The 20,029-nt window shown below is 46.2% G+C and overlaps 1 protein-coding gene across 1 annotated transcript in view; it reads right to left on the bottom strand.

The window, feature by feature from the left end:
- Positions 1-3,002: 3,002 nt before the first annotated feature.
- RUNX1 (RUNX family transcription factor 1) overlaps positions 3,003-20,029 on the bottom strand; it is a 121,004-nt gene continuing 103,977 nt past the window's right edge. The window contains exons 5-6 of the mRNA XM_069760781.1: positions 6,462-6,623; positions 3,003-4,677 (exon numbers count right to left, since the gene is read on the bottom strand). Coding sequence (XP_069616882.1) covers positions 4,190-4,677; positions 6,462-6,623 — 650 coding nt within the window. The 3' untranslated portion in view covers positions 3,003-4,189. The remainder of the gene's footprint in view (positions 4,678-6,461; positions 6,624-20,029) is intronic.

Here is a 20,029-nt window from a genome sequence, read left to right as displayed (position 1 = left end):
CCGGATTGAGATTGTGGGGTAGAAATTGGATTTAGATGTATTGTGTTTGTTCTCAGCTACTTATGCGTAGGGACTATAGAATAAACCAATCCCTTTCCTTACTCCTTCATTTTGCCATTACTTGGCTCATTCACATACGTCCCCTTGATGCTATTTATCCAAAAGTCCAAAAGTGACATCTCCCTTTGAAAATGTCAAAATGACAGTACCATTCCTATAATCTGGCAATCTGATACTCTGGACATTGCGAACCACGACCAGGAGGCTGAGCCGATACACAATTATTGTATATACAATAATTCACATTGCGACACCAAGAAGGAAAAATTGCAGAATGATGGAAATCACAGGATGGATAGACGAGTTACTGATCTGCAAATGATGAAAAAATGGAAACAAAATTATCAAAACATCAGTCTGGAATATGAGCGCCACGTGTAGAAATCCTGGCACTTACACGGTTATTACTGGTTGTCTGGGAAATGTTTTGCAAATCATCAAGATCCGCTGCTGGCAGCTCATTTTGCAATTGCAGACCAATAACTTTCTTGATGTGCTCAACGGGAGACAAGTCCGGAGACGTTGCAGGCCATGGTAGCACTTTTAGGCCACACAGCCTGCTCATGCAACCTGGTGTTATCAGGTTGCTCTCGTCCTGCGACTTTCACAACTCCATGACTTTTCCTTCTTGGTGTTGCAATCTGAATGTAGAAGAGTGAATATATATACACATGTATGTATACAGTATATAGTGCGGCTACAAAGCACATCTCTCCCTCTGGAGGAGCCACCAATACATGGACGGCCTATTGATGTTAATACGTACTATGTAATGCTTTATTCCTCCTTTGGTGGCGCTGTAGGGAGCCTGAACACTTACTGCCAGGTTTCCCCACAGATTCCAGCTGATCTGTGTCTCAGCAAATCCCTGAGTTCCTCTGATTCTATCGCTCTTTTCCGTTTTGTTCTGCGTCGCTCCATTGCAGAGATATTCACATTTGTTGCTTTTGGAGTCCAGTGTGAGAAATCTCTACTTGGACTCCAACTGAGAGTTTCTTCAGAGTCTTCTCTGGGGGCATGTGCTTTCAGCACTCCCTCCCTGATGTGGCCAATAACAGCTCGGCAGCAAATCTAGTAGTCTATCAGTCTCAGATGTGAGATGGGATTGGCAGCACATTGGAGGATCTGGCACACGCCCCCAGGGAAGACTCTGAAGAAATGCCCAGTTGCACTGGAAGCAGAGATTTCTCATACTGTGCTCCAGAAGAAACAAATGTGAATATCTCTGCACTAGAGTGACGCAGAACAAAATGGAAAAGTGCGGCAGAATCGGGGGAACTTGGGGATTTTTACAAGGTATTTAACTTTGAGCAAGTGATAAGTCCTCTTTAATACATGCCAGATAATAGAAATTTTACGGTATTTGTATTCACATTTTATTAGTAGTGGATGCATAAAAAAGCCTCAATTGTCTTAATACTGGAATTTAGAAATAGAAATACATTAAAATTACATCTGGTTATCCAGAATGTTTGATAATCCAGAATAAAACCGCAATGAAAAACTGAATTTTACAAAGCCTGAAGCCAGACGGTCTTAATGCAGATGGTGTCTGATAATCCAGAAATATCTGATCATCGGGTCCCACTGTTTCCAGATTAAAGGAAGTTCAACGAGACTGCAGTCCTAATGAATAATGGATATTGATGAGACATGTGGTATCCTTGGTTTATACATAATAATACCACCTACAGAAATGTCACCGTTTACTATCTCTTAAAGGGAACCTGCCACACTGGATTCTGCAGGCACGATGTTATAGAGCAGGAAGAGCTGAGCAGACTGATATATAGGTTTATGGGAAAGGATTCAGTATAACTCATATTGTGTTTATTTAAATGCCTGATTTTTTTTCTTATGCTTAGGAGTCCAGTGGGCGGTCCTGTTCGTTAACTGACACTCCCACTGGACACTTAAGCAAACACAAGGTATTAAAATGTATAAAGAAATACTGAATATATTCCCACTAATCTATATATCGATCTGTTCCTCTCCTCCGGCTCTATAACATGACGGTAGCCTATCAGACACCACGTCCGACATGATGGGATCCCATTACCTGAACGTCATCCTCGATTACTTTGGTTCGTATGTCCTGCGCTACGGCCCCGATCGGTGACATCGCTGATATGCACCATTACTGGGGATATACCGGTGTGGTCAGCACATAGAAAGCTACACATGTGGCTACAGTCAGCGACTAAATGAGTATCAGCGACTAAATGAGTAGTCGGCACTTTTTCATACACCTCATTTTACCCATTAGGGGCCATATTTATGTAAGATTCGTTCATTACCATCCATTAAATGTGAAATACAAACTCTTAGAATCTCCCCCCCAAAAAATGTAAACACTTTAATTAAAGGTCATGAACTCTACACCAAGATTTGGGGGTCCCGTCATGGGTAACACTTTGGGTTAGGATCTGTGGACTTCATCAGCAATGCATAGAAATGGACAGTAAGTAATGGGCACCTTAAAGGGAAGCTGTCATCAGAAAATGACCTACTGGTTTAATTTTAGGTTCATGTGTTTTTAAATAATATATTTCTTCATATCTTGATCTTTATTAATAAAATAATAAACAAATTAGTAATTGTGCTATTTTTTTTTTTAGACTCAGATGTCCTGTCTTTAAAGAAAGGGTTTTCAGCAGGCACATTATCATCAGAGGCAGGATTACAATGACAGGTAATATAGCTGATAACACAGGATCCACCAATCACAATAGGCGATGATAATACAGCTCAGCTGCTCCCTCCCTCCTTTCTCAATGACCTTTGCACACGCTCATTAGAAGCTTCAATACAAAAGATCCTACCCTTGCTGCTAATGTGCGTGTGTTATTTCCTGAAACAGGAAGTTAGAGTCTAAAAAATACATCCCGGGTGTCCAATGTGAGAAATGCAAGAATTATTATTATTATTTTTTTAATTTTATTACAGATTGTGATATGGAAAAAAACATTGCAAAAATATAAAAAAAAAAACAACAAACTTTAAAACACAAACAAAAGGTTTTTTTTTCTGATAATAGTTTCTCTTTAAGGGGTGAATGTAATGGGTTAGGCTTCTGCATTTTGGCATGGCCCCAATGGGGGGGGGTACTTATCAGGATATAGGATATATCAAAAGGTCCCTGCAAATTTACCCCCCCAAAATCAGTGAGCTGAACCAAGTGACCTTCTGAGTGATGTCATGAGCCAAATTGAGACTAGTCCCCACCACCATGGAAGAGCGTGTTCAGACTGGTGGGCCATTTTAACCCTATGAGTCCTATACTCATCTCCATCACCGACGATGGGGCCAAGAACCCCCAAAATTCAAGGAGGGGAACGCATCGTTATGAATCGCCAATCTCTCTTTCCCGATCTCATCCTCCAGAACACAACACAATTCATGTATCCATCAATCCAATATTGTATAAATACGATCGCAAATGGACCTGAGGGGGGGAAAGGACCATAAAAAAAAAAGAAACCTGAAATTTCCCCAAAATTTCAAAATGTAAACAACATCCTTATATAACTGGGATAATAATTATATATATATATATAAAAAAAAAAGCCTTGAATACTATACATAAATAAAACTGGGACTCCTCGGGGGCGGGCGCTGCTACTGAAATAATTACATATCACTGCCCAATATTTAAAAAAAAAAGAATCAACATAAAGTACAATACAAAAAAAATATGTAAAAAAACATAAAATATACCTGGAAGCTATAAAATAAAAGAAAGCGGAGAAAAGTCTCAAGGTGCCGGAAATAAGGGGGCAACGTTAGTTTTGTATTTGGAGTCATTAAAACCAGCGAGTTCCACTGAGTAATCATAAATGTACAGTTTCGCGATGGGAGAATGTTTCTAGACTTTTACATGGATACAGTGAAACGTTCCGAAAATTCCAAATTTCTAGGAGGATGTCAATGTAAGTTTCTCCATCCGGACTACATATTGGAAATGTATCTCTGTTAGGTCCTCAACGCAAAGACGTGAAATTCATTGACCTCCATCCAGTTGGCTTCACAGCATCGAGAGATGGGATCCTTCTTTCGAACCCTCCGTGACACCCGTGTACGTACGTGAACTCACGTGTAGACTTCTTAAAGCTTCACGTCTTGATGTTCTTCAGTAGGGTCTCCACACTGCTTCCTCCAACCTTGGCGTGGTCCCCATACTGGTTGGAGAATTGCTGTGGCTTCCTTCGGTCTCGACCACGTCGTTTTGGTTCGGGAGGTTGGGGTTGAGGAGGGCCGACCCTGTGGAAGCGTTAGTGCAAGGAGGAAGGATGCGAGGTGGCGAGCGGTCTCCTCCGGACATCATGGGAAACTGGTAGGACCCGGCCGATGTGCCGTAGTAGAGGTAGGAAGGCGAGCTGGCCTGGAATGGGCTTCCTTGAGGTTGAGAAGATCCGGGATATGGAGGTGGTAGGTAGTGGTATCTGGTAGCGCTGGTCATGGCTGACATACTTATTCCTATGCCCGAGGACACCGGGGTCGGAGTATATGTAAACGCTCCAGGATAGTGCATGCGCGGATCGGAAATGGAGGACAGGGTGGAGAACTGACGATCTATCCCGACTCGAGGGTCACTGAATGCGGTCAGGTCGGAAGCCCCTGCGTAACGTAAAGAAAATAGAGTTATTCCATCACTAATAGAAAATGCCACCAGCTCCAACCTCAGGATCTTCAACTGGTGGGAAACTACAACTTCCAGCAAAACCATACAAACATAACATTAAAAGGCTTTTCCTTCAAAATGTAATCGATCAGTTCCACCGATCGTCTATAAGTGGCTGAAGGATGTCAAGCCATGCTGAGAATTGTTGTTTCCCCATCGGCTAGGGAGTCAGAAATTGGAAATCACGCAAAAATTAAAGGGGTAACATATATTAAAACTCCGACTGCTGACGGATCGGGAACGTCTGCCATGACGGTGCGTGTCCCACCTTAACGCTACGCTCAGGAGTCTTCTTCCTACACTCCGGCCTTGTGATCGCAAAACAAGCGGAAACCGTCAAAGCCATTAGCAATGCAAGAATTACCGCTGTGCTAACTAATTAACCCTGGAAGTGCTTTAACGAGCCAGGAGGCCCCGACCAGACATTAAAACCTGCGGCTCAGAGAATAATTTGTGCCCCCCATACTTGGTAGGATGGTGGGCATCAGTTCAGTGACTGTGCCGTCAGCTCAGGACTTGGCAGCCGTGCTCGCTATTGTGAGCTCAAAACAAACAAGCCCCCAGGTGAGACGAGCTGCGCAGACAAGGTGTGGCGTTCTGTCTGCCAACGGAGGATTTTTTAGTTCCAGTCTATAGTGCAGGATTTTTTTGTGGGGGTGGGGGGGATACAATCCTACAATATCAAAGGCGCAAACAATAGATGGATTGTATCTACCGCCTGTTACGTTACATGGAGGAATCATATAAGAGTCTGATGGCTGCATGACCGATGCCGCGCCAGTACTACCCTAATGCCCTGCCCTGGTGGGGGGAGGCCACTGTCCTATAATAGGGGCATGACCATTGCCGCGCCAGTGCTACCCTAACGCCCTGCCCTGGTGGGGGGAGACCACTGTCCTATAATAGGGGCATGACCGATGCCATGCCAGTGCTACCCTAACGCCCTGCCCTGGTGGGGGGAGACCACTGTCCTATAATAGGGACATGACCGATGCCGTGCCAGTGCTACCCTAACGCCCTGCCCTGGTGGGGGAGACCACTGTCCTATAATAGGGGCATGACCGATGCCGTGCCAGTGCTACCCTAACGCCCTGCCCTGGTGGGGGAGACCACTGTCCTATAATAGGGGCATGACCATTGCCGCGCCAGTGCTACCCTAACCCCCTGCCCTGGTGGGGGAGACCACTGTCCTATAATAGGGGCATGACCATTGCTGCGCCAGTGCTACCCTAACGCCCTGACATGGGGGGTCCACCGTCCTATAATAGGGGCATGACCGATGCAGTGCCAGTGCTACCCTAACGCCCTGTCCTGGGGGACCAACGTCCTAATGTCTCTAGCTTTTCGTTCACAGAGCATTGTCTAGATTTGCTAATTTCTAACACTTTGCTCACAGAGCATTGTCTAGATTTCCTCATTTTTAACATTTCGCTCGTAGATGTAGTCTAGATTTGCTCATCTCTAACATTTTGCTCACAGAGCTTTATCTAGATTTGCTCATCTCTGATATTTCGCTCACAGAGCTTTATCTAGATTTGCTCATCTCTGATATTTCGCTCACAGAGCTTTATCTAGACTGGTTACATCCTCTCGCCTGGAGTGCTCTGTACAGATTCACTCTTTCGCTGACAGCAAACAGATATATTAGAAATTATAACAAAATGAACCAAAAAAATATATTGGAAAGTTGCAGAAGTTTTCTGTAGAGTTTTCTTGGTACCTGATAAACGGCTGGAGAGCTCGGCGCTGAGGGACGTCATCCCGCTGGCACGTCCGGGCGAGATGGGGGTGGCCGGGTGGACTGACGGCGTGGCAATGGATCCCAGGTACTGATAAGACTGGTCATATGACCACGAAGGAGATGTCTGAACTTGTCTTGTGTCTGTAGAAAAGGATGAGAAAGCAAACAGGTCCGTGGTTACATGACGGAGGCTGCGGTTATATGATGGAGGCTGCGGTTATATGACGGAGGCTGCGGTTACATGATGAAGGCTGAGGTTATATGACGGAGGCTCAGGGTATATGACGGAGGCTGAGGTTATATGACGGAGGCTCAGGGTATATGACGGAGGCTGAGGTTATATGACGGAGGCTGCAGTTATATGACAGAGGCTCAGGTTATATGACAGAGGCTCAGGTTATATGACGGAGGCTGAGGTTATATGATGGAGGCTGAGGTTATATGACGGAGGCTGCAGTTATATGACAGAGGCTCAGGTTATATGACGGAGGCTGAGTTTAAATGATGGAGGCTGCAGTTATATGATGGAGGCTGCAGTTATATGATGGAGGCTCAGGGTATATGATGGAGGCTGCAGTTATATGATGGAGGCTGCAGTTATATGATGGAGGCTGCAGTTATATGACGGAGGCTGCGGTTATATGATGGAGGCTGAGGTTATATGACGGAGGCTGCAGTTATATGACAGAGGCTCAGGTTATATGACAGAGGCTCAGGTTATATGACGGAGGCTGAGGTTATATGATGGAGGCTGCAGTTATATGACGGAGGCTCAGGGTATATGACGGAGGCTGAGGTTATATGACGGAGGCTGCAGTTATATGACAGAGGCTCAGGTTATATGACGGAAGCTGAGTTTAAATGATGGAGGCTGCAGTTATATGATTGAGGCTGCAGTTATATGACGGAGGCTGCGGTTATACAGTTAGGTCCATATATATTTGGACAGAGACAACATTTTTCTAATTTTGGTTATAGACATTACCACAATGAATTTTAAACAAAACAATTCAGATGCAGTTGAAGTTCAGACTTTCAGCTTTCATTTGAGGGGATCCACATTAAAATTGAATGAAGGGTTTAGGAGTTTCAGCTCCTTAACATGTGCCACCCTGTTTTTAAAGGGACCAAAAGTAATTGGACAGATTCAATAATTTGAAATAAAATGTTCATTTCTAGTACTTGGTTGAAAACCCTTTGTGGGCAATGACTGCCTGAAGTCTTGAACTCATGGACATCACCAGACGCTGTGTTTCCTCCTTTTTGATGCTCCTCCAGGCCTTCACTGCAGTGGTTTTCAGTTGCTGTTTGTTTGTGGCCTTTCTGTCTGAAGTTTAATCTTTAACAAGTGAAATGCTGCTCAGTTGGGTTGAGATCAGATGACTGACTTGGCCATTCAAGAATATTCCACTTCTTTGCTTTAATAAACTCCTGGATTGCTTTGGCTTTATGGCGGCTCTGAAGACCTCAGAATTCATTCGGCTGCTTCTGTCCTGTGTCACATCATCAATAAACACTAGTGACCCAGTGCCACTGGCAGCCATGCATGCCCGCGCCATCACACTGCCTCCACCGTGTTTTACAGATGATGTGGTATGCTTTGGATCATGAGCTGTACCTCGCCTTCACCATACTTTTCTCTTTCCATCATTCTGGTAGAGGTTGATCTTGGTTTCATCTGTCCAAAGAATGTTCTTCCAGAACTGTGCGGCTTTTTTAGATGTTTTTTAGCCTTTTTATTCTTGATGCTTATGAGTGGCTGCACCGTGCAGTGAACCCTCTGTATTTACTTTCATGCAGTCTTCTCTTTATGGTAGATTTGGATATTGATACGCCGACCTCCTGGAGAGTGTTGGTCACTTGGTCGGCTGTTGTGAAGGGGTTTCTCTTCACCATGGAGATTATTCTGCGATCATCCACCACTGTTGTCTTCCATGGGCGCCCAGGTCTTTTTGCATTGATGAGTTCACCAGTGCTTTCTTTCTTTCTCAGGATGTACCAAACTGTAGATTTTGCCACTCCTAATATTGTAGCAATTTCTCGGATGGGTTTTTCTGTTTTCGCAGCTTAATGATGGCTTGTTTCACCTGCATGGAGAGCTCCTTTACCGCATGTTTACTTCACAGCAAAACCTTCCAAATGCAAGAACCGCACCTCAAATCAACTCCAGGCCTTTTATCTGCTTAATTGAGAATGACATAACGAAGGGATTGCCCACCCCGGTCCATGAAATAGCCTTGGAGTCAATTGTCCAATTACTTTTGGTCCCTTTAAAAACAGGGTGGCACATGTTAAGGAGCTGAAACTCCTAAACCCTTCATTCAATTTTAATGTGGATCCCCTCAAATGAAAGCTGAAAGTCTGAACTTCAACTGCATCTGAAGTGTTTTGTTTAAAATTCATTGTGGTAATGTCTATAACCAAAATTAGAAAAATGTTGTCTCTGTCCAAATATATATGGACCTAACTGTATGATGGAGGCTGAGGTTATATGATGGAGGCTGTGGTTACATGACGGAGGCAGAGGTTATATGATGGAGGCTGAGGTTATATGATGGAGGCTGAGGTTACATGACGGAGGCTGAGGTTATATGACAAAGGCTGCAGTTATATGACAGAGGCTGCGGTTATATGACGGAGGCTGAGGTTATATGACGGAGGCTGAGGTTATATGATGGAGGCTGAGGTTACATGACGGAGGCTGAGGTTATATGACAAAGGCTGCAGTTATATGACAGAGGCTGCGGTTATATGACGGAGGCTGAGGTTATATGACGGAGGCTGCAGTTATATGACGGAGGCTGAGGTTATATGATGGAGGCTCAGGTTATATGACGGAGGCTGCGGTTATATGATGGAGGCTGAGGTTATATGATGGAGGCTGAGGTTATATGACGGAGGCTGCGGTTATATGATGGAGGCTCAGGTTATATGACGGAGGCTCAGGTTATATGACGGAGGCTGCGGTTATATGATGGAGGCTGAGGTTATATGATGGAGGCTGAGGTTATATGACGGAGGCTGCAGTTATATGACGGAGGCTAAGGTTATATGACGGAGGCTCAGGTTATATGACGGAGGCTGTGGTTACATGACGGAGGCAGAGGTTATATGATGGAGGCTGAGGTTATATGATGGAGGCTGAGGTTACATGACGGAGGCTGAGGTTATATGACAAAGGCTGCAGTTATATGACAGAGGCTGCGGTTATATGACGGAGGCTGAGGTTATATGACGGAGGCTGAGGTTATATGATGGAGGCTGAGGTTACATGACGGAGGCTGAGGTTATATGACAAAGGCTGCAGTTATATGACAGAGGCTGCGGTTATATGACGGAGGCTGAGGTTATATGACGGAGGCTGCAGTTATATGACGGAGGCTGAGGTTATATGATGGAGGCTCAGGTTATATGACGGAGGCTGCGGTTATATGATGGAGGCTGAGGTTATATGATGGAGGCTGAGGTTATATGACGGAGGCTGCGGTTATATGATGGAGGCTCAGGTTATATGACGGAGGCTCAGGTTATATGACGGAGGCTGCGGTTATATGATGGAGGCTGAGGTTATATGATGGAGGCTGAGGTTATATGACGGAGGCTGCAGTTATATGACGGAGGCTAAGGTTATATGACGGAGGCTCAGGTTATATGACGGAGGCTGCGGTTATATGATGGAGGCTGAGGTTATATGATGGAGGCTGCAGTTATATGACGGAGGCTGAGGTTATATGACGGAGGCTCAGGTTATATGACGGAGGCTGCGGTTATATGATGGAGGCTCAGGTTATATGATGGAGGCTGAGGTTATATGACGGAGGCTCAGGTTATATGATGGAGGATGAGGTTATATGATGGAGGCTAAAGTATATGACTGAGGCTGTGGTTATATGATGGAGGATGAGGTTATTATTATTATTATTATTATTATTACTACCGTATTTATTTATATAGCACCATTAATTCCATGGTGCTGTACATGAGAAAGGAGTTACATACAGGGTTATAGATATCATTTACAGTAAACAGGTTTACAGTGACAGACTGGTACAGAGGGGAGAGGACCCTGTCCTTGCGGACTTACATTCTATGGGCTATGACGGAGGCTGCGGTTATATGACGGAGGCTGAAGTTATATGATGGAGGCTGCGGTTATATGACGGAGGCTGAGGTTATATAATGGAGGCTGAGGTTATATGATGGAGGCTGAGGTTATATGATTGAGGCTGAGGTTATATGATGGAGGCTGAGGATATATGATGGAGGCTGAGGTTATATGATGGAGGCTGCAGTTATATGACGGAGGCTGAGGTTATATGACGGAGGCTGAGGTTATATGATTGAGGCTCCAGTTATATGATGGAGGCTGAGGTTATATGATGGAGGCTGAGGTTATATGATGGAGGCTGAGGTTATATGACGGAGGCTGAGGTTATATGACGGAGGCTGACGTTATATGATTGAGGCTCCAGTTATATGACGGAGGCTGAGGTTATATGATGGAGGCTGAGGTTATATGACGGAGGCTGAGGTTATATGATGGAGGCTGAGGTTATATGATGGAGGCTGAGGTTATATGATGGAGGCTGCAGTTATATGACGGAGGCTGAGGTTATATGACGGAGGCTGAGGTTATATGATTGAGGCTCCAGTTATATGACGGAGGCTGAGGTTATATGACGGAGGCTGAGGTTATATGATGGAGGCTGAGGTTATATGACGGAGGCTGAGGTTATATGATTGAGGCTCCAGTTATATGATGGAGGCTGAGGTTATATGATGGAGGCTGCAGTTATATGACGGAGGCTGAGGTTATATGACGGAGGCTGAGGTTATATGATGAAGGCTGCGGTTATATGATGGAGGCTGAGGTTATATGATGGAGGCTGAGGTTATATGACGGAGGCTGAGGTTATATGATGGAGGCTGAGGTTATATGATGGAGGCTGAGGTTATATGATTGAGGCTCCAGTTATATGATGGAGGCTGAGGTTATATGATGGAGGCTGAGGTTATATGATTGAGGCTCCAGTTATATGACGGAGGCTGAGGTTATATGATGGAGGCTGAGGTTATATGACGGAGGCTGAGGTTATATGATGGAGGCTGAGGTTATATGATGGAGGCTGAGGTTATATGATGGAGGCTGCAGTTATATGACGGAGGCTGCAGTTATATGACAGAGGCTGAGGTTATATGACGGAGGCTGAGGTTATATGACGGAGGCTGAGGTTATATGATTGAGGCTCCAGTTATATGACGGAGGCTGAGGTTATATGACGGAGGCTGAGGTTATATGATGGAGGCTGAGGTTATATGACGGAGGCTGAGGTTATATGATTGAGGCTCCAGTTATATGATGGAGGCTGAGGTTATATGATGGAGGCTGCAGTTATATGACGGAGGCTGAGGTTATATGACGGAGGCTGAGGTTATATGATGAAGGCTGCGGTTATATGATGGAGGCTGAGGTTATATGACGGAGGCTGAGGTTATATGATGGAGGCTGAGGTTATATGATTGAGGCTCCAGTTATATGATGGAGGCTGAGGTTATATGATGGAGGCTGCAGTTATATGACGGAGGCTGAGGTAATATGATGGAGGCTGAGGTTATATGACGGAGGCTGAGGTTATATGACGGAGGCTGAGGTTATATGATTGAGGCTCCAGTTATATGATGGAGGCTGAGGTTATATGATGGAGGCTGCAGTTATATGACGGAGGCTGAGGTTATATGATGGAGGCTGAGGTTATATGATGAAGGCTGCGGTTATATGATGGAGGCTGAGGTTATATGACGGAGGCTGAGGTTATATGACGGCTTGTTTGTCCTTCCGAATGAATTTTCCGGATCTGACCCCATAGATTTCTATTGATCTGTAGACCCTAAATCTACACGTGTGTCATCTGTGGGTATAATATCCCCGACCTGTCAGTTTAGGGTTAAATCTCCCAGTTTAGTGTTGTGCTGTACATCTGTTTGACCACCAGGTGGTGGCAGAGGGCAGTATATGGCAGGGATCAGTGTGAGGAGCCACCTGGAGGTGTCAGGACCCACAGCAGCCAGTGCCCCCGAGGCTGTGGGGAGGGTCAGGCACACTGTGGGGGGGGGAGGGGGGTTTCAGGCACACTGTGGGTGGGGGGGTCAGGCACACTGTGGGGAGGGACAGGCACACTGTGGGGAGGGTCAGGCACACTGTTGGGGGGTCAGGCACACTGTGGGGGTGGAGTCAGGCACACTGTGGGGGAGGGGTCAGGCACACTGTGGGGAGGGGTCAGGCACACTGTGGGGAGGGTCAGGCACACTGTGGGGAGGGTCAGGCACACTGGGGGGGAGGGGGTCAGGCACACTGTGTCTCAGGCACACTGTGGGGAGGGTCAGGCACACTGTGGGGAGGGTCAAGCACACAGTGCTGGCAGTGACATTCCCAGCAGGCGATGAGTAGCAGCGCTGACCCCTGGACACCATCTACATGGAGTACAAATCCCACAATCACAGGGGACAACAACCTGGAAATCCCTGCTGCTTTCATGTCCTGTCTGATCCACAGCGGAGCGGTGATTTATTAGTTATTTCCTAACAGCTGGAATGAGACCACAGCCAGTTCTAGTGCTCAAGCTACAAGAGCAGAGCTGCAGTGTAAAGCATGGTGGAGACCACTGTGGAGACAGGAGCTGAATAACAGACCAGAGCTGCAGTGTAAAGCATGGTGGAGACCACTGTAGAGACAGGAGCTGAATAACAGATCAGAGCTGCAGTGTAAAGCATGGTGGAGACCACTGTAGAGACAGGAGCTGAATAACAGATCAGAGCTGCAGTGTAAAGCATGGTGGAGACCACTGTGGAGACAGGAGCTGAATAACAGATCAGAGCTGCAGTGTAAAGCATGGTGGAGACCACTGTGGAGACAGGAGCTGAATAACAGATCAGAGCTGCAGTGTAAAGCATGGTGGAGAACACTGTAGAGACAGGAGCTGAATAACAGACCAGAGCTGCAGTGTAAAGCATGGTGGAGACCACTGTAGAGACAGGAGCTGAATAACAGATCAGAGCTGCAGTGTAAAGCATGGTGGAGACCACTGTAGAGACAGGAGCTGAATAACAGATCAGAGCTGCAGTGTAAAGCATGGTGGAGACCACTGTGGAGACAGGAGCTGAATAACAGATCAGAGCTGCAGTGTAAAGCATGGTGGAGACCACTGTGGAGACAGGAGCTGAATAACAGATCAGAGCTGCAGTGTAAAGCATGGTGGAGAACACTGTAGAGACAGGAGCTGAATAACAGACCAGAGCTGCAGTGTAAAGCATGGTGGAGAACACTGTAGAGACAGGAGCTGAATAACAGATCAGAGCTGCAGTGTAAAGCATGGTGGAGACCACTGTGGAGACAGGAGCTGAATAACAGATCAGAGCTGCAGTGTAAAGCATGGTGGAGAACACTGTAGAGACAGGAGCTGAATAACAGACCAGAGCTGCAGTGTAAAGCATGGTGGAGACCACTGTGGAGACAGGAGCTGAATAACAGACCAGAGCTGCAGTGTAAAGCATGGTGGAGACCACTGTAGAGACAGGAGCTGAATAACAGACCAGAGCTGCAGTGTAAAGCATGGTGGAGACCACTGTGGAGACATGAGCTGAATAAAAGACCAGAGCTGCAGTGTAAAGCATGGTGGAGACCACTGTAGAGACAGGAGCTGAATAACAGACCAGAGCTGCAGTGTAAAGCATGGTGGAGAACACTGTAGAGACAGGAGCTGAATAACAGACCAGAGCTGCAGTGTAAAGCATGGTGGAGAACACTGTAGAGACAGGAGCTGAATAACAGATCAGAGCTGCAGTGTAAAGCATGGTGGAGACCACTGTGGAGACAGGAGCTGAATAACAGATCAGAGCTGCAGTGTAAAGCATGGTGGAGACCACTGTGGAGACAGGAGCTGAATAACAGACCAGAGCTGCAGTGTAAAGCATGGTGAAGACCACTGTGGAGACAGGAGCTGAATAACAGATCAGAGCTGCAGTGTAAAGCATGGTGGAGACCACTGTGGAGACAGGAGCTGAATAACAGATCAGAGCTGCAGTGTAAAGCATGGTGGAGACCACTGTAGAGACAGGAGCTGAATAACAGACCAGAGCTGCAGTGTAAAGCATGGTGGAGACCACTGTAGAGACAGGAGCTGAATAACAGACCAGAGCTGCAGTGTAAAGCATGGTGGAGACCACTGTGGAGACAGGAGCTGAATAACAGACCAGAGCTGCAGTGTAAAGCATGGTGGAGACCACTGTGGAGACAGGAGCTGAATAACAGACCAGAGCTGCAGTGTAAAGCATGGTGGAGACCACTGTAGAGACAGGAGCTGAATAACAGACCAGAGCTGCAGTGTAAAGCATGGTGGAGAACACTGTAGAGACAGGAGCTGAATAACAGACCAGAGCTGCAGTGTAAAGCATGGTGGAGACCACTGTAGAGACAGGAGCTGAATAACAGATCAGAGCTGCAGTGTAAAGCATGGTGGAGACCACTGTGGAGACAGGAGCTGAATAACAGACCAGAGCTGCAGTGTAAAGCATGGTGGAGACCACTGTAGAGACAGGAGCTGAATAACAGATCAGAGCTGCAGTGTAAAGCATGGTGGAGACCACTGTGGAGACAGGAGCTGAATAACAGACCAGAGCTGCAGTGTAAAGCATGGTGGAGACCACTGTAGAGACAGGAGCTGACTCAGAGACCCCTTACACCCTGCTAGTTATCAGATAATGTGTTTTATCAGGGGGCCTGCAGTTCATAAGCCTGGTTAATAACAGATCAGAGCTGCAGTGTAAAGCATGGTGGATGACACAGGAGGTGAATTTCACACTAGTTTCCACTCCTAACTCACTGATCACCACCACACTATGGTTTTCTTTGGTTCATGCATCACTTGCTGTCCCTACCTGTTTGCTCATGGGCATCATTCCTGATTTTTATTTTGGGGGGGCCAGAAGGTACACGGCCGGAAATCGTGGGGTCAGCCGCCATATTTACTTCAGTGGGGGACTTTTACTTCATGTTTCATATCCTCAAATTTTAGAGACGATGTGAAATTGAGAGTAACATTGTAGCGGTACACGGCATTTTGCTAGTTATAATGTGATTATTCTCCAGGACTATGACAACACTTCCGGTTTAGTGTTAAAAAGGGCAATAGGGGATGTCATCCATCTTTCCTAGGGTTCTGAATGGCAAAACTCAAGTGATATTGGCCATTCAGGGTTGTTGGAAAGCTGGGTGATACAAGTCCATGATGCATACCACTGTTCCAGTCATTCCCGGTCTTCCTGTTTGGATGAGAGCTCAGCATCCCAGAAGGATCTGTACGTCATCTGCTGCAATGTAATCCAAGACTCCTCTCCCACTGAGTAAGCAAACTGCCTGCAGACTGCTACCACGGCCCCCGGCCGAGCAGGCGACATCCCCCTTTCTTACACACCTGCCATATTACATGCAGTGAGATAGAACTATAGCAATAATTGAGGCGTAAATAATAATCACCAAACAAGGCATAGTTCAGATTTTTCTGATACAAAGCGTCAAAAACCCAGAAAAAGAGGGACAATTAAATAATAAATGTTTTTGCTTCCTGAAGTCACCACTAGGGGGAGCTCCCTGTATACAGAGATACATGATAAGATCCTGTCTGCAGTCACCACTAGGGGGAGCTCCCTGTATACAGAGATACATGATAAGATCCTGTCTGCAGCCACCAGTAGAGGGAGCTCCCTGTATACAGAGATACATGATAAGATCCTGTCTGCAGTCACCACTAGGGGGAGCTCCCTGTATACAGAGGTACATGATAAGATCCTGTCTGCAGCCACCACTAGGGGGAGGTCCCTGTATACAGAGATACATGATAAGATCCTGTCTGCAGTCACCACTAGGGGGAGCTCCCTGTATACAGAGATACATGATAAGATCCTGTCTGCAGTCACCACTAGGGGGAGCTCCCTGTATACAGAGATACATGATAAGATCCTGTCTGCAGCCACCACTAGGGGGAGCTCCCTGTATACAGAGATACATGATAAGATCCTGTCTGCAGTCACCACTAGGGGGAGCTCCCTGTATACAGAGATACATGATAAGATCCTGTCTGCAGACACCACTAGGGGGAGCTCCCGTATACAGATACATGATAAGATCCTGTCTGCAGCCACCACTAGGGGGAGCTCCCTGTATACAGAGATACATGATAAGATCCTGTCTGCAGCCACCACTAGGGGGAGCTCCCTGTATACAGAGATACATGATAAGATCCTGTCTGCAGCCACCACTAGGGGGAGCTCCCTGTATACAGAGATACATGATAAGATCCTGTCTGCAGCCACCAGTAGAGGGAGCTCCCTGTATACAGAGATACATGATAAGATCCTGTCTGCAGTCACCACTAGGGGGAGCTCCCTGTATACAGAGGTACATGATAAGATCCTGTCTGCAGCCACCACTAGGGGGAGCTCCCTGTATACAGAGGTACATGATAAGATCCTGTCTGCAGACACCACTAGGGGGAGCTCCCTGTATACAGAGATACATGATAAGATCCTGTCTGCAGCCACCAGTAGAGGGAGCTCCCTGTATACAGAGATACATGATAAGATCCTGTCTGCAGTCACCACTAGGGGGAGCTCCCTGTATACAGAGATACATGATAAGATCCTGTCTGCAGCCACCACTAGGGGGAGCTCCCTGTATACAGAGATACATGATAAGATTCTGTCTGCAGCCACCAGTAGAGGGAGCTCCCTGTATACAGAGATACATGATAAGATCCTGTCTGCAGTCACCACTAGGGGGAGCTCCCTGTATACAGAGATACATGATAAGATCCTGTCTGTAGACACCACTAGGGGGAGCTCCCTGTATACAGAGATACATGATAAGATTCTGTCTGCAGTCACCACTAGGGGGAGCTCCCTGTATACAGAGATACAGGATAAGATCCTGTCTGCAGCCACCACTAGGGGGAGCTCACTGTATACAGAGATACATGGTAAGATTCTGTCTGCAACCACCACTAGGGGGAGCTCCCTGTATACAGAGATACATGATAAGATCCTGTCTGCAGCCACCACTAGAGGGAGCTTTCTGTATACAGAGATACATGATAAGATCCTGTCTGCAGCCACCACTAGGGGGAGCTCCCTGTATACAGAGATACATGATAACGTTCTGTCTGCAGCCACCACTAGAGGGAGCTTTCTGTATACAGTTTATATAAATGAACTGAACAATAACATAGCATGCAGAGAGAGCTCCATCTAGTGGTGGTTGCCGGTAATTACAAAATCCTCCGGTAAGACGCAGATTTTGAAGCTGATTTTGCTGCAGAACATTTGCTCCTGATCTGCGTCTTTTTAGCACTGATATTGAAGGCTGGACTAGTGAGAAGGGGTTAGGGGGAGTAGGAGCCCCCTGGAGCCAGGCTGATTACACGCAGCGGTCCATTCGGTGGGTGAGTAAGTACATAAACCCTTCTGGGTGATTTTATTCCCACTCCTCTCAGTTATTTCATTATGAAAGTGATCAAATGTTTTTTAGCGTCTTCACTTCAGTAACTGGAGCCGGTGTGTCTGCCGGAGGATCCGCACCAGAGCCGCGGCGCGGTGACAGAACACTGACTATTCTGAGCGTCACACATTAGTCATGAAGAAGATGAGCGGGCACAACCTGGCATATCCTGCCACTCATGCCCATTCTGGGAAGGAGAGGATCCACAAAACTATTCTGCAGGATTCTGGAGTACAGAGGGGGGGACGATAAGTGGTACAGTCCGGACCCTGATCAGTGTCAATCACGGACTGTACCAAGTAGGGTGTAGATAGGGAGGCATGTGCCCAGGTGCTGTGTGCCAGGGAGAACAGACCACTCTGCTTTACATATAGGGCAGTGCAGAAATCCATGAATGAATGATTATGTAGCAGAGCCGAGTGTGTGATTGGAATGCGATGAAGATCGCTGTAGCTGTAGATATGGATAGATGTAGCAGAGCTGAGTGTGTGATTGGGATATGATGATGATCGCTGTAGCTGTAGATATGGATAGATGTAGCAGAGCTGAGTGTGTGATTGGAATGCGATGATGATCGCTATAGCTGTAGATATGGATAGATGTAGCAGAGCCGAGTGTGTGATTGGAATGTGATGAAGATCGCTATAGCTGTAGATATGGATAGATGTAGCAGAGCTGAGTGTGTGATTGGAATGTGATGATGATCGCTGTAGCTGTAGATATGGATAGATGTAGCAGAGCCGAGTGTGTGATTGGAATGCGATGAAGATCGCTATATCTGTAGATATGGATAGATGTAGCAGAGCCGAGTGTGTGATTGGAATGCGATGATGATCGCTGTAGCTGTAGATATGGATAGATGTAGCAGAGCCGAGTGTGTGATTGGAATGCGATGATGATCGCTATAGCTGTAGATATGGATAGATGTAGCAGAGCCGAGTGTGTGATTGGAATGCGATGATGATCGCTGTAGCTGTAGATATGGATAGATGTAGCAGAGCCGAGTGTGTGATTGGAATGCGATGATGATCGCTGTATCTGTAGATATGGATAGATGTAGCAGAGCTGAGTGTGTGATTGGAATGCGATGATGATCGCTATAGCTGTAGATATGGATAGATGTAGCAGAGCTGAGTGTGTGATTGGAATGCGATGATGATCGCTGTAGCTGTAGATATGGATAGATGTAGCAGAGCCGAGTGTGTGATTGGAATGCGATGATGATCGTTATATCTGTAGATATGGATAGATGTAGCAGAGCCGAGTGTGTGATTGGAATGTGATGATGATCGCTGTAGCTGTAGATATGGATAGATGTAGCAGAGCCGAGTGTGTGATTGGAATGTGATGATGATCGCTGTAGCTGTAGATATGGATAGATGTAGTAGAGCTGAGTGTGTGATTGGAATGCGATGATGATCGCTATAGCTGTAGATATGGATAGATGTAGTAGAGCTGAGTGTGTGATTGGGATATGATGATGATCGCTGTAGCTGTAGATATGGATAGATGTAGCAGAGCCGAGTGTGTGATTGGAATGCGATGATGATTGCTATAGCTGTAGATATGGATAGATGTAGCAGAGCTGAGTGTGTGATTGGAATGCGATGATGATTGCTATAGCTGTAGATATGGATAGATGTAGCAGAGCTGAGTGTGTGATTGGGATATGATGATGATCGCTGTAGCTGTAGATATGGATAGATGTAGCAGAGCCGAGTGTGTGATTGGAATGCGATGATGATCGCTATAGCTGTAGATATGGATAGATGTAGCAGAGCGGAGTGTGTGATTGGGATATGATGATGATCGCTGTAGCTGTAGATATGGATAGATGTAGCAGAGCCGAGTGTGTGATTGGAATGCGATGATGATCGCTGTAGCTGTAGATATGGATAGATGTAGCAGAGCTGAGTGTGTGATTGGAATGCGATGATGATCGCTGTAGCTGTAGATATGGATAGATGTAGCAGAGCTGAGTGTGTGATTGGAATGCGAT

This window comes from Ranitomeya imitator, chromosome 3, assembly GCF_032444005.1.
Source record: "Ranitomeya imitator isolate aRanImi1 chromosome 3, aRanImi1.pri, whole genome shotgun sequence".
Taxonomy (NCBI): Eukaryota; Metazoa; Chordata; class Amphibia; order Anura; family Dendrobatidae; genus Ranitomeya; species Ranitomeya imitator.
Note: the sequence above shows the minus strand (reverse complement) of the source record. Positions and strands in the feature narration are given on the sequence as shown.